Source organism: Garra rufa, chromosome 1, assembly GCF_049309525.1.
Source record: "Garra rufa chromosome 1, GarRuf1.0, whole genome shotgun sequence".
Lineage (NCBI taxonomy): Eukaryota > Metazoa > Chordata > Actinopteri > Cypriniformes > Cyprinidae > Garra > Garra rufa.
Window position 1 is genome coordinate 28,673,371 of NC_133361.1, and position 22,447 is coordinate 28,695,817.

Consider the following 22,447-nt stretch of genomic DNA (forward strand, 5'->3'; position numbering starts at 1 on the left):
TACTTAAAGTGCTCTATTTTCGGCAACTAATTTTGTACTCAATATACTAAAAGTTATTCTTAAGTACTTCTTAAGATAAACTTAAGATCATCTAAGTGTACTCAACTGTGCTATTTTGAGACACCATGAAGATGAACTAAAATGTGCTTTTAACATACTATCTCAGCATTTCCAAAAAATTTATTTTGCTACCACTTCTAATAGAATTGAAACATATTTCATAAACCTTTAAATATACTAATTATACATAAAAAATAAACTTACTGATTATTTAAAATACATGAATAATATATAACAAATGTATACAAAGCGTATTTATAATGTATTGCCCACATATTTTTATCAATAAAAAATACACTTGTTGATTATTTAAAATACATAAATATATAACAAATGTATGCAAGGCGTATTTATAATGTGTTTCCCACATATTTTTATTACAAAAAAAATACTCTTGTTGATTATTTAAAATACATGAATAATATATAATAAATGTATACAAAGCATATTTATAATGTATTGCCCACATATGTTTATTAATAAAAAATACACTTCTTAATTATTTAAAATACATGAATAATATATGATAAATGTATACAAAGTGTATGTCACGCCCTTGGACTGTTTGTCTTGGTTTTTCCCAGTGTTTCCCCCATTGGACTGTCTGTTTGGTTTCTCCCATGCCCTTTTTTGGTCTTCCTGCTCATTAGTGTGATCCCCTCCACCTGTTGTTGTAATTATCTCCCCTTTATAAGTTTGTTTGATTTCCTTGTTTCTTTGTCCGGCTACAAGCGTTACACCTATGTTCCTTCGTTGTGTGCACATCTTCTCCAGTCATTCCTGTCTATTGTTACTCTGCCTGAGGATTTATTGAAGACTTTTTATTGAAGACGTTATTTTTTGCTTTCCTACACGTTTCGTGACAACGTATTTATAATGTATTGCCCATACATTTTTATTCATTATAATACACTTAATAATTAATTAAAATATATGAATTATATATAATAAATTTATACAAAGCGTAATTATAATGTCTTGCCCACATATTTTTATTAATAAAAAATACATTATAAATACGCTATGTATACATTTATTATATATTATTCATGTATTTTAAATAATCAACAAGTGTATTTTTTATTAATAAAAATATTTGGGCAATACATTATAAATACGCTTTGTATACATTTTTTATATATTATTCATGTATTTTAAATAATTAATAAGTGTATTTTTTATTAATAAAAATATGTGGGCAATACATTATAAATACGCTTTGTATACATTTTTTATATATTATTTATGTATTTTAAATAATTAATAAGTGTATTTTTTATTAATAAAAATATGTGGGCAATACATTATAAATACGCTTTGTATAGATTTTTTATATATTATTCATGTATTTTAAATAATTAATAAGTGTATTTTTTATTAATAAAAATATGTGGGCAATACATTATAAATACGCTTTGTATACATTTGTTATATATTATTATTGTATTTTAAATAATCAGTAAGTTTATTTTTTATGTATAATTAGTATATTTAAAGGTTTATGAAATATGTTTCAATTGTATTATAAGTGGTAACAAAATACATTTTTGGAAATGCTGAGATAGTATGTTAAAAGCACATTTTAGTTCATCTTCATGGTGTCTCAAAATAGCACAGTTGAGTACACTTAGATGATCTTAAGTTTATCTTAAGAAGTACTTAAGAATAACTTTTAGTATATTAAGTACAAAATCAGTGCCCGAAAATAGAGCACTTTAAGTACATTAGGGAAGTGCACTAAGTGTACTTAAATTGTATTTTAGCACACTTTTTTCACACTTTGTATATTCTTTTAATATATTATTGTTATACTTTAAATTAGTCATAAATATATTTATAAATGTTTAAAAGTAGGGTTCAAGTGTATTTCTAGTTGTAACTAAATATATATTTTTAAATACAGATATAGTATGTTAAAAGAGCATTTTAGTTCAATTTCATGGTGTCTCAAAATAGCACAGTTGAGTACACTTAGATGGTATTAAGTTTATCTTAACATATACTTAATACTATTTTTTAGTACAATAAGTACAAAATTAGTGTGCGAAAATAGAGCACTTTTAGTACATTACTGAAAAGTGTACTAAGTATACTTAAATAAAGTGTATTTTAGTGCACTTTTTTTTTACCTGGGACACCTTAATTTCAGTTTTTGCAGGTCATGTCTAAGAGTTGGTCAAGCTGGACTGTAGTAAACAGCTAGAAAATATGTTCCACTGGTCCAAACTGGTCTATGGTGCTTTCTTCGATGATATTAAATACAAAGTCTTCAGAAAAAATGCTGTTTACCAAAAACCTCACATTCTAGTGTAGTATTGTGAGGTAATGTACCAGTGACATGTAAACGTAGAGTCACATTTGCATGTCTTTGATGTATAGAAAACAACTGATACGACAGTGGGCTTCAGAACTCCTCCTCGTAACATTTAGAGATTTGACAAAGACGGACTGTCACGAGATGAAAGAACCGTTTGTACGTCTGACATCTCAATCAAAATTATACTCCGCCACTCATTCTGTCAGTCTCTTACGCTCTTTATTTCACCCCATGGTTCTTTCTCTCTGTACAGAGCAGTCGCTTTTCCCAGAGATGCGAGTGAATGTGGCTCACTAGTGAGTCACTCTCAGTCCGTACCCAGAAGTGGCTGTTCTTCGCTCTCAGACTCCTTGGGTTAAGAGCCAAGAGTTTAAACCTCTGGTTTCAGTCATAACAGAATTAAGAGCCTGTGCCGAACTCTCACAATCTCCGTCTGCACCGCATCTGAGCTGTCGGGTGAAAAACTCGGCGCCGTCTTGACATTGAGAGTAATTGCAGGCTTCGCTTCTCACACCGATGACCGCTCGCTGGAGCTGAAGACAAATGTGCCTGACATGTACGTCAATTAACACTGGACAGCAGCCGCGTGCGCCCTATGCAAAGTGTGTTTATAACTGGATTACGAGAGGGAGGCATGATGCCTGTAATTACTCATCGTTCCCGTTGTGAGCACAGCCAATGGTCGGCCTGAGAGGTGGACGCTGGGTTAATTGTTTCACCGCTCCCGCCTTTCTGAGAAGTGCTCTCTGATAATGGCCCCCACTCGTCCCCTCATTCTGTCACCTTTCCACCCCTCCTGCGGCGTAGCTGATGCAGTGTGTGGTATTTTCTGCAGATAGTGAACGAGCATGTCGACGCTGCTGGATCTCAAGAGCAGTGTGCTGAGACAGGTGCAGAGGAGCCAGTCCCTGAGGACCAGGAGGGAGACACCGGCCAGCACCAGCGCCGGAGGGAGTCCCCCGCCGCTCGCCCGCCGCTCTGGCACCATCGTGCACAGGTGAGTCCACACCACTCTCACAAAATTAAGGCTTCCATTACAACTAAAAGGCTTTTATAGCCTGATGCTGCTGAAAATGCTTTTTTATTCCCCAGTTCTATTCTATTTGTACTTTAGAAAGCTTCTTTATAGGCGAAGTGGAACACAGCCCGGGATTGAATGCCACTGCTTTAAAACACCAGTACAAAGATTTATGTTTTCTAAAGAAGAGTTCTAATCAGCAAAGAACCGTGAAATCAATTCAATTTGTATTTGTATACACAATATATCGTCCCCAAAGCTGCTTTACACAGAATAGTGCCTTTCAAACCCTTCATAGAGCAAGACAAGGTGAGGGTGGAAAAACTGAATATGTTTAAATAACATAAGGAAGAAAGCTTGGAAACCTTTCACACTGACACACATGTACAACATTGGCAACACATTTATACAAAGTATACATGTACAGATGTAATGCAGTCATAGAATAGAATAGATGTGACCCTGGACCACAAAACCAGTTTAAGTAGCACAGGTATATTTGTAGCAATAGGCAACAATACATTGTATGGGTCAAAATTATCAATTTTTTATGCCAAAAATCATCAGGATATTTAGTAAAGATCATGTTCCATGAAGATAATTTCTAAATTTCCTACCGTAAATATATCAAAACTTATTTTTTGATTGGTAATATGTGTTGCTAAGAACTTCATTTGGACAACTTTAAAGGTAATTTTCTCAAAATTTAGATTTTTTTGCACCCTCAGATTCCAGATTTTCAAATAGATGTAACTCAGCCAAATGTTATCCTATCCTAACAACCATACATCAATGAAAAGCTTATTATATTCAGCTTTTACATTATGTTTAATTATCAATTTCAAAAAATTGACCCTTATGACTTTATGAGTTTTCTGAACTAGTTTATTTTGTTGATAAAGCTCACTTTTAGCAGTTTTATTATTCAAAAGTGTGGGATTTGTGAATTTTTGAAAGTCTCTTCTGCTCACCAAGACTGCATTTATTTGATTTGTAAAAACGGTAATATTGTGAAATATTATTACTTGAATATACTTACATTTTCAGCAGTCATTACTTCAGTGTCACATGATCCAACAGGAATCAATCTAATATGCTGATTTGCTGATGTTAAGAGAGATTTTGTATAGAAAGATCTTATTATCTATGTCAATCGATATTTTTGTCAAAACTAAAAATCATTATTTATTTATTTTCAATGCAAAGCTCTTTACTCACAATTTGGATCAGTTTAATGCATACTTGCTGAGTAAAACTAATAATTTGTAATTTATCATCTACATCTAACTAGAAGCAGAGGCAAATCATGGTTGGTGTGTACTGAATTTCCTCTCCAACAACCTAATTGGTTGCTGAGGAAGAGGCTACAATTTATTAAAGGATTAGTTCACTTCCAGAATAAAAAAAAAATCCTGATCATTTACTCACCCGTCTATCATCCAAGATGTTCATCTCTTTCTTTTTATCTGTCGAAATTAAGGTTTTTGTGGAAAACATTCCAGGATTTTTCTCCATATAGTAGACTTCAATGGGAGCTTTCAAAGGGTTAAAGATTGCAGTTTTAATGCAGCATGAACAGGCTCTACACAATCTCAGCCAATGAATAAGAGTCTTATCTAGCAAAACAATCTGTCAAAAAAAAGGTCACACGTCACATAGGCAGAAGTACCGCCCTAGTGTTTACAAAGCGAATATGAAAAGAAAGTCAAAGATAAAACAACGATGTCCTGCGATTTTGAAGTTGGTGGACAAACTGAGATGGATTTTTTTCACCCTACCTGCCTTTTTGAACCAAGTAACCACCCGTGACCTTTCTGACATGATTGTGTAATGCGTGAAGTCGTAGATGTGCATCACAAAGCTAGTGCAAGATGAGCATTTGTAGTTAAAAACTATTTCAATTTTATATTTTATAAAACGACCAGCAGTTTCACTAGAAAAGACCCTTATTCCTCGGCTGGGATTGTGTAGAGACGTTTGAAGCTGCATTAAAAGTACAGTTTGGACCTTCAACCTGTTGATCCCCATTGAAGTCCACCATATGAAGAAAAATCCTGGAATGTTTTCCTCAAAAACCTACATTTATTTTTGACTGAAGAGAGAAAGACCTGGATGAACATCTTGGATGACATGGGGGTGACTAAACTAAACTCTGGATAAAAGGGATGACCACTTCTAAATGTCCTATTCCAACCTGTCTCAATATTATACTCAGAACAGAACAGAAATTGCCCATAAAGTGCAATTTCATGCTTGCTTTAACAACCATTATTTTACAAATCGAGACAGTAGAGGTTAATACACTGAACAAACGGAGGGTAATTGTTTCAATGTTCTTAATGTTTCGAATATTCTGTTGATCTATTAACTTCATCCAGATCTTAGCAGATGGTGGTGGCATGACTGTCCATGAACAGGCCAGTGACTCATTTAGCTCTTGAACGCCTACTGTGTCTATAGTACATTCATGCTTTGAAAATGACTAAATCTCGACACCTTGCTCTATCACATTTCAATTTTATCGTTGTTAAGAATTCAGTACAAGAAGGCCTTTGTGCGAACATGCAACAATTGCCTTTCTGGTTTAGTGTGGTTTCTTTTCTATTCAGGCCAGTTTTTTAGACAATTTACAGGCAGCAAAGATAAAAGTGGTTTGGTCTCTGTGGTTAGCGAAGAATGATAATACGAGTCAGTTTGATCTTTACGAAGAGGCGAAGAAAGTCCTAATACCAGAGGCTATAAATATAACACGGCTTAAGTGTTTTCCAGCACATCTCCACCTGTGTCACAAGAACATGTTTTTTACCCTATCTGGCGTATTATACTTGGAATCATCACTTTGAATTATTTTGTCCTAGGTCACGTGACCATCCAGTGCTATTTTGATCAAATTCATGTCTGTAAAGATGTATGTAGTGAACGGGTTCGCTGCTGTAGGTAAACAAAGTCGATTGTTTTTCAGCCGTCCTCTGTGGTTGTCTTGTTTTGATTCCTTTTCGACTGATTTCAAAGCCAAACGTAATGATGGGCATATGAACCTTGAGGTTTCTATAGCAACCAAAACACGTCTGTTTATCACAGCTGCTCCTAAAATATGAGCTGCTTTATTTTTAATGACTGCACCTCTTCTGTCTAGGAGGGAAAAACACCTGTTACGTGCAGAGCTGAACTAAATGATTGTTTTGCGCTTGATTTGATGTACCCTTCTTCGCTAATGTTTTTTTATACCGTACGTTGGGTTGATTGCTGTCGTCGCTGGCCAGATGTAACTAGCAGCAGTAAATGCTCTCAGTCCCTCCATTGTTTTCCTGACTAGCAGCTGGACTAGACAGGATTCAGTCAGCCTCCTATGAGACTCTGAAGTGCGTTAGCCACCGTTGCCTCGGGCTATATGACTGCCATCATTAGGTCTGCAGGAAGCTGTTTGTCTCCTTCATTAGCACCAAAGAGAAGTAATACCTGTAACCCAGATACTCACTCATTAATATTATGCAAATGATAAAAAGCTGTGCAGAGCGTCCTTTCCTTATTCACATCACAGGTGAGCCTGATTACAGCCGGTGTAAGATCTACAGATCAATGGAAACGTTTGAAATCGATTATGTGGAGTAAGATCTCAATACCAGGCACAGATTGTTGAATGATCTTTTGTATTATTGTGTCAATATGTTAGGCCTACTATTTACACCACTTTAAAATAAGGTCCCATTAGTTAAAGTTACAACTAAGATTAACTAACAATGAGAAATATATGTTAGTATATTAAAGGGGCCATCAGACACAAAACTAACTTTTACTTGTTGTTTGAACATTAATGTGTGTTGGTAGTTTGTGTACACAACCACCGTACAATGAAAAAAATCCACCCAGTGGTATTTTTTGAATCTTTAAAAGTAATGTCCCCATTACATCTCATAATCCCACAGCAGAGAGGGGCGGGGCGAACAGAGCTCATTTGCATTTGAAGGGACCATGCAATAAAATGAGTTGAGTTTTTGCAGAGCTGATTTTGACAAGGTAAAAAGGTGTTTTTTTTACACTACTATTGAGAATTTTTAACCAAAGTATATTATAGACTTTTCATTAAGGCCCTAAAGAATCATATGAACTTGTGGAAAATGGGCATCTGATGACCCCTTTAATTAATCTTTGCTAGTGTTAGTTTATTGCTCATTATTAGTTTGTGTCAGCTTAGTCGTAGAGACTTGAAACTTGGAGGGATGATAGTACTCAAACCGTTGACAGCGTCACCAAGGCTCACCCCAATTGGCCTGACGGGGGTGCTACAGCGACCAAAAGTACAAAATCGCTCATGACTCCTAAACCGTCAGTCGCAGGCTCAAGTGTCTTATGTTGGGACGTCAAAATTTTCGGGTATTTTGGATTTTTTGAAAAACCTACTTTTGAGTACTAGTTCTAGGTTTTTCACCCGATCAGAACCAAACCAGTGCAGTAAGATTCTCTGAAGAGTGAATATCAAAAATTATTTTTTTTAAAAGTTGAAATTTCAACAAAACGTTTGACATACTTTTAGTAAAATGCCTATAATTCCTGAACGGAATGAGCATTTTATCCTGTGACCTCAGATTGAGCTCTTACATATGTATTCTATCAACATGAAAATCGCTGCGCACGCCCATGGCCCAAAGTGCCACAAGTGGCTATAAGACCATTCCCATATCTCAAAAAAAAAAAAGGCCAAACCAATGAAGTTTGAAAGGGGGTGGGGTGGGGTGTGTGTGGGGGGTCATATGATAGAACCCCTCATTCCGGACAACTTTGCCTCTAGAAATACTGCTGTCAATCAAATCGTTAGTTAAATGATTGAGAAAATGTAAAAAAAACAAGCAAGTCCTAGGTTTTTCACTCAGTTTGGAAAAACCACTGCAGTACAATTTTCCCAGATTCTCTAGGTAAATAATTATCAAAAAATGTTGAAATTTACCCTTTGGGAAGCTATAACAGGGTCGTTTAGAAAAATTTACCGAAAATCCTATAAAGCCTAAACGAAAACTTTGTGAAACCAGGTGAGCACATGCGACAGGTGATTCTAAACAAGCATGCAAAGTTTTAAGAGCATCGAACCACAGCTGGCGCTATAACAGTCGTAAACGTTAAAAAACATCATATTTCTGTGGTAAATTAACCGGATTTGCCAAAAATGTTTTTTTTTTTTTTATATGTGCTTAAATGCCTTAAAGCGCTTCAACTCTGGTCATTGCTACTTGCAGCTATATTATTCATTGTTATTTTATCATCACTGTATGATTTTCAGTAACTTTGAAAGCATAATATAGTCTCATTGCTAATCTTAAAGAGATAATTCACCCAAAAATGAAAATTCTGTCATTAATTGCTCACCCTCATGTCGTTCCAAACCCGTAAGACCCGTAAGTTCATCTTCAAAACACAAATTAAGATATTTTTGATGAAATCCAAGAGCTTCTGACACTGCATAGACAGCAGCGCAGCTGACATGGTTAAGGCCCAGAAAGGTAGTAAGAATATCGACAAAATAGTCCATGTGACATCAGTGGTTCAACCGTAGTTTTTGATGCTACGAGAATACTTTTTGTATGTTTGTATGTGTGCAATATAAAAAACAACTTTATTCAACAATTTCTTCTCTTCCCTGTCAGTCTTCGACACACGTCAGGAAAGTACCATGACAGATGCGTATGTAGAGACAAGAAATTGTTGAATAAAGTCATTATTTTTGTTTACTTTGCACACAAAAAGTATTCTCATATCTTCATATAACCACTGATGTCACATGAATTATTTTATAGATGTCCTTACTACCTTTCTGGGCCTTGAACATGTCAGTTCCGTTGCTGTCTATGCAGGATCAGAGAGCTCTTGGATTTCATCAAAAATATCTTAATTTGTTTTCTGAAAGGGGCAGCCATGGCCTAATGGTTAGAGAGTCGGACTTGTAACCCAAAGGTTGCGGGTTCGAGTCGCAGGTCCGGCAGGGATTGTCAGTGGGGAAGGTGAATAACCAGCACTCAATACCAAGACTGAGGTGAGTCCCTTGAGCAAGGCACCGTACCCCCAACCGCGCCGCAGCAATGGCTGCCCGCTGCTCCGGGTGTGTGTTCACGGTGTGTGTGTGTGTGTTCACTACTGTGTGTGTGCACTTGGATGGGTTAAATGCAGAGCACAAATTCCTAGTATGGGTCACCATACTTGGCCTCACTTCACCTCCTTTCCTTTCCTTTAAAAAGATAAACAAGAATCTTACAGGTTGGGAACAATATGAGGGTGAGTAATTAATGACAGAATTTTCATTTTTGTGTGAACTATCCCTTTAATCATTTGTGTTGACCCATATTGAATGGCAGGACAATAAAAACACGGCAGAAACAGGACTAAATGAACCTCTGAACATTTGGATTATTCCAAAATATTGCCCGCAGTGCAGCTACATAGACTTGTTTTTCAGTTCTGTAGCCACTGACGTCCCGTATCTCCAGAATCAGAGCAGGGCTTCCCTTATTTTTCAGCTATTGATTAGATCAGACAGTTTGTAATAGCTTTTTTGTCTTGGTAGTATCTAATCATGCACACTAATTTGAGTTGATCATTACAGCGAATAGGAGAACATTTTATTTTGTATCGTCAAGCCGACCGCAGACCGCAGCTCAAACTAAAACACAGAGAGAGCAATTTGTCATCATTTTAAAAGGAGAAAGAGGTGGAGGGGGTTCTCCACAACAAGCTTTTTACCGAATCACATCATTACAGATGCGCTACATGACAAAATGTGAATGTTTTTGTACTTTTGTACTTATAATAGTCTATTAGAGAGTACATAGCTCTAAAGTAAAGGAACAATATTAAGCTTCTCCTGTTACATTTGTTGTTTCTTTTAAAATTATTATTTGAGCTCAGGACTCAATAGGAATATAAATATTTAAAGTATTTCATCTGATTACCACATATTGTCCAATCCTAATACTGCACACGCAGTGTGAAAGCTAATCAAATAAATTTAAAAATGACAGCACAGAATGTGCCTACAAAAACCAAACAATAAAATTTAATTATAGATTAAATATTATTTATTCTTAATTATCCATAAGAATGAAGACTGTTATAGTTCAGCGCCATGTTTACTTGATATAATCAGCTTGTTGTGAGAAAAACAGCAGTAGAAGCCTGGGTGTGTAACTTTCATATAGCTGTGACACTCATCTAAATGACCTGGTTAAGAGAAAGATCTTGTATTATGATGCGGCCACAGTACACTGCGGGAAAAATGAGGAATACGGCTGATTGGCGGCAGCATTAGAAATTAGCGTAATCACATGCGGTACGACCTGAAGGGCCCGAATGGAATCAGAGGTAATGAGCTCCATCCAGAATTTTATTTCCTGTTGTGGGGGTGAGCATGACTTTTATTTTCATGCACGAACTCAAAATTATTTGTCCTTAAATGTCGCCTTTACCAAAGGATGATTATTGCATACTTAACATTTAATTTAGCTGGGCATTCATCTGATTCGTAAGTGCCAAGTCTTATTTTTTGTTCTGAGCCTCTGAAGTCCAGTCGACGGGAAGCTCCTGCATTCATCCTGCTTGTATCTGTGTGTGTTTGTGATATGTCCGTAAATAATGTACTTTTTCATTTTTTGCTCTCTGTTACAACCTTTGAAGTCGGAATAATGAAAATAAACAATATTGCTAAAATAATAAAAAGCTTCATGGAAAAGTCTGTTTCCTAGCAACATGAATGTGGACAGCCAAATAAGCTTTGTGCCTGTTTGTGTGTGCGGAGTGTGTGTCACTTGCATTCGTATAAATCACAGAAGTTGTAATAATCCATGCCTCCCAAGCAATCACTTTTCAAGTAATAACAGCACAGGAAGGTTTAAAAGCTTTGATTGGAGATGGAAAGCCAAGCACAGACGCAAAGTGTTCATGACTTTTAAACAGCATGCTTATTGGTTTTCCGCAACACCCGGAGTAAAATATTATAGCTTAGAAGTCACTGTTTATAGCTTTGCCTGCTACGTTTCAGATGTTTCTCTTAAATGCAGGGTAGGTGATTTGGTCAAAAAGCATTTTTTGTTATCCCAATAGCAATTAATAAGTTAAAAGGCATCTATTATGCCCCTTTTTACAAGATGTAATATTGGTCTTGGCTGTCCCCAGAATGTGAAGTTTCAGCTCAAAATACCCCACAGATCATTTATTATAACATGAGGAAAATGTCATTTCTGGAGCTGATTTGGTGTGTATCACTTTAAATGCAAATGAGCTGCATATTCCCGCCTCGTTTTCAGAAGAGTGTGTAGCATATACAACTCTGCTTTGCATACAGTTGAGGTCAAACATTTCTGCAAAATGTTTATTATTTTACCAAAAATAAGAGGGATCATACAAAATGCATGTTATTTTTTATTTATTACTGACCTGAATAAGATATTTCACATAAAAGATTTTTACATATAGTCAACATGAGGAAAATAATAGTTGAATTTATAAAAATGACCCTGTTCAAAAGTTTACATCCCCTTGATTCGTAATACTGTGTTGTTACCTGAATGATCCACAGCTGTGTGTTTTTTCGTTTTAGTGATAGTTGTTCATGAGTCCCTTGTTTGTCCTGAACAGTTAACCCGCCTGCTGTTCTTCAAAATATCCTTCAGGTCCCACAAATTCTTTGTTTTTCCAGCATTTTTGTGTATTTGAACCCTTTCCAACAATGACTGTATGATTTTGAGATCCATCTATTCACACTGAGGACAACTGAGGGACTCATATGCAACTATTACAGAAGGTTTAAACACTTAGAAGGATGCTTCAGAAGGAAAAAACGTGCATTAAGATTAGGGTAAATTTAACTTAATTTGTCTTCTGGGAAACATACAACTATCTTCTGTAGCCTCTGAAGGGCAGTATTAAATGAAAAAATATAATATTTAGGCAAAATAAGAAAAATGTACACATCTCCATTCTGTTCAAAAGTTTTCACCCTCCGGCTCTTAATGTATTGTTTTTCCTTCTTTGCCCTTTAAATGGCCTATTTATGTAGTCTGTGGAAGGGGTAGAACCATAAAATATTCATTCCAATCAAGACCCTCGGTTCAAGGGCTGTGATTGGCTGTCCTACCTGCCTGTCAACTGTTTGCACTAGGGCTGTCAAAATTGTATTATATTATATTCGAATTTAAAATGCATAATTTCATTGGGGTGACAAAAAACATGTTGGCTTCTCTCCTGAGGCCACTAGAGGACACACAAGCAAAAATCTTACTAATGCACGTTTATTCAAAGCAATAAAAATAACATGACTATCTGTGAAAAAGTGCATGTTTAAAATAATGTTTATTAACAAATTACAATTAATGAAGTTGCTTAAACAACTATAAACGAAACAGCATCATGTATGTATGTATTTAATACAAAGGGCCGAATAACACACTGAGTACTTTTTTCATTTTAAAACATGAAATGCAGTGGGATGGGGAAAAAACCTCACCATAATGTCTCGAGATATGTTTTTTCAAAGTTGAACTTACATTGATTTTACGTGGCTTTCTAAATATGCATATCTCTTGTGCGAGACGCAAGTGCTGCAGTGATGGATGTCCCGCTGGAAAATGCTCTAAATAATGCGTTCTGTGTGAACGGCTTAGCTTCAGTTTTGACGTAAACAAGATGTTCTCCGCATTCATGTTCTCTTTTTCCACATAATTTTTAATGAACAACATATCAGTTCAACTGGATAGGCTAATAAAAACATTATAATGCAACGACAATTACATCGTCATCCTTAAAGCACACCTAAAATTCGAATGCATCGTTTTTGTATTCAAATGTGGGTTTTTATTTTAAATTCGACAAATATCCAAAATTAAAAATGTTTTGACAGCCCTACTTTGGGCTCATGATATGTCATCAGTGCGTCCATTGCACTACTGTAGACCGAGCAAGAATTAATCGTGTTATTGTAATATGTGCTTTGTACTTTAATGTTTTCTCACCTGTGACTGAGACATGAGGTAATCTGACAGCATTGGATTCAATCCTCCACCAACAATTCAATCCTCCTCTAATCGTGTGCTTGGTTCATGTGTTTTGGAGAAACACACGAACCAAGGGAGGGTGGTATCTTATGGATTCAAAGCTAGCTTGCTATTGCTAGCCTCTCCGAAATCACCTCCCTTACTTTTCTCAGGAGAAATAAAAACAGAAACAAATGAGGCAGGTGTTGACATATGATAAAAGTATACGGCTACAAAATGAATTCAAATAACAGAGCTCAGATCATTTGGTTTCGAAGGAATTTGACAATCTGAAGTGTTGGTTAAGAGTTTATATCAGAACATCTCACTTTTGATTGCATACTTTGGTGTCTTGGCACATTTTTGACACTGTGGAGATCTTTTCTGAAGCTGAAGAGGAGATGAGGAGGTCTTTTCCCAGGAGAACAAAATCTGAGAAACAGACAACTTGAATGTGCTCTAAGCAATGTTTTTTGAAAACCACACACAAAATGTCGTCACTACCTGACAGATACCACTGAAATATATCACTACCTGTCTCTATCTGACAGTGCTAGGCTCTGTGAACAGCTGAAAATAGCGAGAGAAGCAGCCTCTGAATCTAGCCAATCCGAAACAATCTCTGCCTGTCAGTCATTTTGCATGGTTGCCGAGGATGTCTGTAGTACCTCAAGGAAGTCTGTGATTTGATATCTGTCATCTGTGCTCATGGGACCATAACCTATTTGAACCAATCACCTGAGCTGTACATCTCATGTGGCTAATCACTCTGGAGCTGCTTACGACAACTTTAATTAGCACAGGAACAGGGAAAATTTAAGGCTGCATGCAAAATCACATACTCTCTGAGGAGGTACTTCTTTTGAAGTACTCACTTAGAGACTTTAAAAAAAGTGTTTTATACGGTGTTAAAGTGTGTAGTATGAATGGAATCGTCCATCATGTTTTCATTGTCATGTGAGTGTGACCCATCTGTGTCAATTTGTTGTAACTGCGTCATATCACTTCACTGCCATTCGCAGGGAGAGGACATTTGCATATAAATGTTTCTTAGCAGTTTGTGGACACAACCACCCTACAATGATAAAAATATGTTCACTCATTTTTTTTAATCCCCAAAAACCTAAACTGTCTCGATTATCAAGCCGTTTTGATGCTGTCATACTGCTCAGGCTCCAGCCACAACAGACTAAACAGACTAAACTTAATGTTACATATGATAATAAACACATAATACAACCGCAATACAAGCAGCGATTACTGGGGTTCAATGCATTTAAAAAAAGCATTTTGGCAAATCCAGGTAATATACCATAGAAATACCTTGAGGGCCGTGAGTCAAACAGACACACCAAATTTTATTCTGATCGTCCTCTCCTTTAACCTCGTCTAATAGGTGGTCAAACTTCAATGGCGTCATGTTTTTACGTCATGTGAGATACTCAAATGTCCTTTTAGACACTTGTGGCACTTTGGACCATGACCTTGCACAGTGATGTTCATGCTGGGTAAATGGTTGCGTAGCCATTTTTAATTTTTTTCTCTCTTATAGCACCACCAAGTGGCCAATCTCTGTGATTTTTTTTTTCCTGTGACCTCAGATTGAGCTCTTACATATGTGTTCTGAGTTTGGCAAAGATATCTAATTTCGTTCAGAAGTTATAGGCATTTTACTAAAAGTGGCCCTACCCCTTCCAAACGCTTTGGTGTTCCTTTGCAACGGTGAGTCGAAAGTTCAACTTTTTGTTGATAATTATTGATAATCACTCTCCAGAAAATCTTTCTATTCTGGTTTGGTTCTGATCAGATGAAAAATCTAGTACTTGTTTGCAAAAGTAGTTTTTTTTTTTTTTTTTTTTTAATACGCCTCGAATCTAAGGCAAGAGCCAAGGCTTCCAATGACATAAACACTTGAGTCTGTGACTGGCGGTTTAGGAGTTATTAACGATTTTGTACTTTTGATAGCTGTAGTGCCCCCATCAGGCCGAATGGGGCGAGCCTTGGTGACATTGTCGGTGGTGTGAGTACTACTATCCCTCCAAGTTTCAAGTCTCTACGACTTATGGTTTAGTCTGCACGATCAGTTTTACATGGAGATTGCTGTTCCTTGGCCATTCTAACAATTACAATAGGGTTTAAATGCTACATGCTTGAACCCCTAAATATACAGTCAACTCCACTTTCATGCAATCTTTAAAGTTTCAGCTAGGTTACATATTGACATATAGATTTCCATTGGTCCCACATGTGAGATACGAATTCACAAGAATTCACAAGAGTTCTCTTTCTTATGTTTCCGGTCTCTCACATTTGCACGACTATGAATTTAAGTCAGAGGTTACCATCTCTTTACAAGGCCATGATAACCAGCCCAACTTTGAGCCTTGGAGCTTGCAGACCTGTTTTTAGAGCACCTTTGCACTTCTTTTTTTATCTCAATGCCATCTTTGATAATCAACCAAGACATTAAAGTGATCTCATTTGTGATTTTTCTTTCTCGGGGGTAAGTACAAAACGGTCTAGACAGTCCTAGAATTATCAGACAATGATATAATGTGTGGCCTTGTTGAGAGTATATTAATATGGATGTATGCGGACTCAAAGTGTCATCCCTAATTCATCTCCTGAGGGAATCCCGGGTGCGCTCTGTTGGATATCAGGGGGCGCAGGTATCTAATGCTCACCTGCTGTGATGGCGTTGATAAAGAAATGGTCTGGAGTGCTGTGGGCTGGATAAATAATGAGAGACGGGGGGGCTGGAGCTCACCGAGGGGGTCTGACAGATGTATGGCCATACTAATGCATTCCCCACTCATTCCTCTACACTCTACTGAAATCAGGCAGGGCAGAGCAGGAGAGATGGGCGATATTCCCTAGGTGCTGCACTCTGCCAACCAATCCCACATTGAACGGGCTATCATCACCATGACGACCGGGTCTGGAAAATTAGCAAGTGGCAGGGGTCCAGGAGTTCACCCTGGTTTGTGGGAGATGCACGCTTCCCACCCCCTCCTCGGATCGCCTCGCGATAAGATAAATGAAGTTGGACAGTGCATGAGAATCTTGATCGGAAGAGGCAAGACGCGATTGTGTACTTGTTGCATTGATGATGTTTAAGCGGCGCGGCGGTGACTAATGAGGACGGAAAACGTCCATCATCATCTTATCTCCTTGGAGGCCGTTTCTCGGGAACGCGCTTCAAGCTGTTGATTTTCAGGCTTGTCAGAGGGATGGGGAGGCCTGTCACCTCAATCCCCAGTGAGCGCAGGCGTTCTGCAGATAAACTTGAAGCAACAAGGTCCACGACAAGTCCTGATATCTGCTGTCAGTGTTTCCCACAGTGTTTGTTTGTTTCGCTTGGCTGAGCCACATCTGCTTTCTGAGCCCATTCGTTCAGATGTGTAAAGTAACGGATTATCTGCCTCGCTGAAAAGACCAGCGTGAATTTCCGTTATGAGCCAGCCTGGGGTGCGTTTACCAAAAGCATCAGTCGACAACTGTGGTTGGAAGATCCGTCATTTCCAACAAACTTCAAAGATTTGGTGTTTCTCGAATCCAAAGAACATTTGCAAAGAGCATCACAAACTTGTGTGGTTAAAACTACAGCTCTTAGCGTGTGATTAGAAGCATAGTATGACATGTGGACTTAAATAGATCATGTGCTATAGCAAAATAAGCAGCTTAGCATGCAGCTTAGTACAGTCTATATCTGTAATTCCATATTTGCAAATTTCTTTCTTTTACTGGTCATTATTAGGAGAAATAAAGAGTAGTATACTTCCAGAACAAAACTTGACAGATAATGTACAACTCTCCCTTGTCATCCCAGATGTTCATGTCTTTCTTTCTTCAGTCATAAAGAAATAGTTTTTAGTTTTTTTAAAGAAAACAGTTCAGGTTTTCTCTCCATATAGTAGACTTCTATGGTGCTCTTGAGTTTGATCTTTCAGATGCAGTTTCAATGCAGCTTCAAAGGGCTCTAAGCAATCCCAGCAGAGGAAGAAGTGTCTTAGCTAGCGAAACGATTGGTTATTTTCCAAAAAATCTACAATTTATATACTTTTTAACCTCAAACGCTCATCTTGTCAAGCTCTGCGTGAACTGGTTATTCTCGTTCAAGACGGGGTATGTTGAAAGACTTATTTTTTCTGCATATTCACTGGGTCAGTACTTCTGCAGCGATGTAGGGCAATTTTGAAACGAGATGGGAGTTTTTCAACATACCCTAACTGTCATGAACTGGAATACACAGTTTACACAGAGCTAGACAAGATGAGCATTTGAGGTTGAACAGTGTATAAATTGTACATTTTTTAGAAAGTAAATGATCGCTTTGCTAGATATGACCCTTCTTTCTCAGCTGGGATCGTTTAGAGCCCTTTGAAGCTGCATTTAAACTGCATTTTGAAAGATCAAACTCAGGGGCACCATATAAGTCCACTATATGGAGAGAAATCCTATAATGTTTTCCTCAAAAAAACATATTTTCTTTATGACCGAAGAAAGAAAGATGTGAACATCTTGGATGACAAGGGGGTGATTACATGATCTGTAAATTTTTGTTCTGGAAGTGAACTAATCCTTTAAAGCACCATTTTTGAGGAGTGTGTATGTGCGTATGGCTCTAGTACCATCTGCTTCAAGTCATTAATGAGCGCTCTAACCAATGTGGTTTGAACGACATGCCATAAAGTTCATAGGTTTTGTGGGAACAGTCGTGACTAGCTTGATGGTTTCTTCATGAGTGCATCGTACTGTGGTAGTTAAGCAGCAGGTGATGTCATTGTTTGGGAAATGCAATGAAAGGTTAGTGCTAGTTTGATACTAGCCAACAAAGCAGTGTTATTATTGAAATTTATCTGAAGAAGATGGTTAAAGGATTAGTTCACTCCTGAATTACAATTGCCTGATTTACTCACCCTAATGTCCTCCAAGATGTTCATGTCTGTTTTTCTTTACTTCAAAAGGTTTTTGAGGAAAACATTCCAGGTTTTTTCTCCATATAGTGGACTTCGATGATGGGGATCATTGAGTTAAAGGTCCAAATTACAGTTTCAATGCAGCTTTAAAAGACTCTACATGATCCCAGCTGAGGAATAAGGCTCTTATCTAGTGAAGCGATGTCTCATTTTATATATATAAAATGTACTTTTTAACCACAAATGCTGGTCTTGCACTAGCTCAAAGGTCAGCAATTATCTTGCAGCCTGATCTCATAAAAATACTATTTTACAAGAGGTTGATTTCATATGAATTTGAACCTAACCATCAGTGGAGCGTATGCAGATTGCATGAAAACATGAAGACTGTACAAATGTGTATGAATTCAAATTTGTGTTGATCTGTGGCAGTGACATATGTATCTGTTTCTGTATTAAGAAGAATGGAGAAATAATAGAATGATGAAAAACCTTTTTTAGACTCTATTCCATGTATAGTTTCCATACTGCAAATACTTTGGGTAAAAATGTACTTTTATTTATTATTGCTCATATGTCACCCTGGACCACAAGGGTCAATTTTTTCAAATTGACATTTATTCATCATCTGAAAGCTGAATAAATAAGCTTTGTTAGAATAGGACAATATTTGGCTGAGATACAACTATTTTAACATGGAAAAAAAATGGAAATATTGAGAAAATCGCCTTTAAAGTTGTCCAAATGAAGTTCTTAGCAATGCATATATCTTCATAGAACATGATCTTTACTTAATATCCTAATGATTTTTGTCATAAAAGAAAAATCGATCATTTTGACCAATACAATGTATTGTTGGCTATTGCTACAAATGTACCCGTGCTTTAAGATTGGTTTTGTGGTCCAGGGTCACATATTAGGGTTAACGTAGAATAGAGAAGCTTAACCAACTGTCATACCAAAATAATTTTACTTCTTTTAAACCTAAGCATTATCTGAAAGTAAAACCTCCATGCTAATTTGTCCTCATCCTGTCATATGTTTCAACCTAAATTTGACAATTTGACAGTTTATTACCACTTCTCCTTTTATCTATGTACCAGTAATTACACATCAGTCCAAAACAAGTGTTTGCTGGATGCCTGTCAAAGATCTCTCATTGTTGCTCATCTTATCTTGTTAGTGTGAATGAGCAGCACTCCAGAGGTCCAGATGAGCTTTCAGCATATATGTGATACTGATTACAGTGAAGCAGAGCTGGAGACAAAAAAAAACAAAAAAAAAAAACATCCCAGACTCAGCTGGAAGGGAAACTCTTTTTGAAGCCACATTGTGTAATTAAATGTAAACAAGGGTGAAATGTTCCACAACTGAACTGATCCGTCTCTATTTCCAGGGTTGCCAGGGGAAACGGGGAGTTCTTTGACCGCATGAATAAAATCCTCCAGAAACAGGATAGTCTGCTGTCTGCCGGCCAAACTGAGGTAACCACATTATTCAAAGCGATTGCATCCCTGCTTATACCAAGGTGTATCCCTGTCCCCTGTGTGCTTAAGAATCAGGTCATATTAAAGTAGCTCTTTTTCCTGAGCTTTGCTGCGCGATCACAGAAACTCCCCCTCCCTCTTCCCCTCATATAAAGACAGCGTCAGAGTTAATGTGCTTGAATTAGATGTTTATTGAAGAGCGTTCCTCTCCCACTGTTCTAGCAGTAAATGTTGAAAAGGACAGCAATCACTGCTGGCTGAGTAGACTTTGCCTCCAAGTGGTTCTGGGTGATAAAAACATCATTAGCACTTATAATGGGTAGGACTGTATACTCACAATTGAAACATTCCTACAGAAATGGCATCCTTAAGATCTAATCACGCAATTAATGTTTGAAATTATGCTTTTTCACGTCAGTATTGAACACAGTGATTCATCTTTGTGTGGAAAATTGTGCAAACCTTGATGTATAGAAACAAGTTTTCTCATTTATCCCTTAATGAATTAGTGAATCAATTAGTAGCAAATACAATTTTTACTTTAAAATAATAATATTGAGATTTGTGAGCCTGGACCACAAAGCTAGTCGTAAGGGAATTTTTTTTTTAATAATGCATACATCTTAAAGCTGAATGAATACGCCTTCGATTGATGTATAGTTTGGAAGGATAGGAAAATATTTGGAAATACAAAATTGTGAATCTGAGGGTGCAAAAAATCTAAATATTGAGAAAATTGCCTTTAAAATTGTCCAAATGAAGTTCTAGCAATGCAAATTACTAATCAAAAATTCAGTTTTGATACATTTATGGTACAAAATGTACAAAATATCTTCTTGGAGCATGATGTTTATTTAATATCCTAATTCAAAAATCAAATCAAAAATCAATAATTTTGACCCATACAATGTATTGTTGGCTATTGCTACAAATATTTTATTTTAGGGCTGTCACGATTTCTCGATACAATTGAAGAACTACATTTTTAAAAATCCTTGACTGCAATTTGCCTTGTTGAGTAACCAGTAAAATAACAGAAGTGCATTTTAAGGACGAGAATTCATGAAACGCATTATTAGACAGTTTTCCAATACTTCATGATATATTAAACCCATTTAAACATCATAATAAAGAATAATACTATTGTGAATTCACAAACGGTATGCTTAAATTAAATAAATATATGCAATACAGGTTTATTATGTGCTTTAATTATTTACTCGTGTCTCAAACTCTGTCTTTGCATATTGCTATGAGTTTGGGTTTATTATAACGTTCCTCTGGGAACGCAATGTGCACCATTTCATCAGATTTGTAAGGTAAATCATTTATAAACCTATGCAAGCATAGTGTAACGTTCAGATGAAGAAAAAACAAAACAATGACGTAGAATAACGAACAGTTTAATAATAATCCAGGAGAAACAACGGGAACACAGGAGCACGGGGCAGAAGCATCAAAGTCCAACAAGGATTGAGGGGAAACACATACATTAAATACACAGACTGATTAACAAACACCGGTGCAGACAATGAGGGATGAACCAAAACACACAGAGCAGCAGGGGGAGATGATGGGTGAAACCGACTAAATAGTCCAGGGGCGTGACATTACCTCCCCCTCCCGGTAGGCGCGTCCTTGCGCTGACAAAACAGGGAAAACAAAGTCTAGGAGGGGGCTTCGGCGGAGGACGGACTCCCGAGAGGAGGGCAAATGATAGAGTCCAGGGTGGTGACAGAATAATCCATGGAGGTGATGATGGAGGGAGGAGTCAAGGAGGAAACAGGAGGTAGCTGGAGCAGGAGGAGCCAGGTGGGACCCAGACCGCAGCCATGATGGAACCCCATGGTGGAGCCGATGGAGGGAGGATCCATGGTGGAGGGCAGGCTGTCGACTCCCGGGGGGTGACCGACGGAGGCGGAGCAGGTGGTGGTAGAGCCCGAGGCAGAGACGGAAAGCCAATGAACCTGGGTGACATCGAGGATCCAGAGGGCCCAGGCGGAGCCCAAGGCTCTGGTGACCGAGGCGGAGATCCGGAGGTCCGCGACGGAGCCGGAGCGACAGAGGACTGAGGCTGTGCCAGAGGAATGGAGGAGTTCCACGGAGCCGGTGGAACTCCTCCGGACTGAGGCGAAGGTGGGATGACGACAGACCGGGGTGGACCCGAAAGGACGATGGAACCCCGGTGGAGCTGGTGGACCGACGGGCGACGAGGGAGCTTAGAGACGGGGTGAAGCCCTAGGGTCGGAGGGCCGAGGCGGAGTCCAGGACTCAGAGGCTGAAGGCGGAGATGAGGGATCCTCCAACCATGAGGCCGATGGTGACTGCCAGACCTGCGGCGAACCCACTGCACAGATGGTGGGCTGAGGGTAAGCAGAGGGACTGACAGGCAGCAGTGGTGGCATGGTTGAAGTATACAGATTGTTAGACAGAGGTAACTGAGGGAGGGTGGGTGGGAAATCTATGCAGACAGACAGTTTAGAATTTACAGGGAGTTCAATATTCAAATCCTCATTTCTGGATCATAGTCTCTTACTGTTTGTCCCAGATCTAAATTCAGCTCACACTCAGTGGTGGTGCAGTGGGTAATGCTGTCCTCAGCAATTTCACGCTCCACTGACACATCCACCGTC

At 37.8% G+C, this 22,447-nt stretch overlaps 1 protein-coding gene across 1 annotated transcript in view; it reads left to right on the forward strand.

Moving 5' to 3' along the window:
* The window catches only part of baiap3 (BAI1 associated protein 3), a 73,928-nt gene that overhangs the window by 9,192 nt on the left and 42,289 nt on the right, over positions 1 to 22,447 (forward strand). The window contains exons 2-3 of the mRNA XM_073838685.1: positions 3,213 to 3,374; positions 19,724 to 19,811. Of these exons, the coding sequence (XP_073694786.1) occupies positions 3,226 to 3,374; positions 19,724 to 19,811 (237 nt within the window). The 5' untranslated portion in view covers positions 3,213 to 3,225. The remainder of the gene's footprint in view (positions 1 to 3,212; positions 3,375 to 19,723; positions 19,812 to 22,447) is intronic.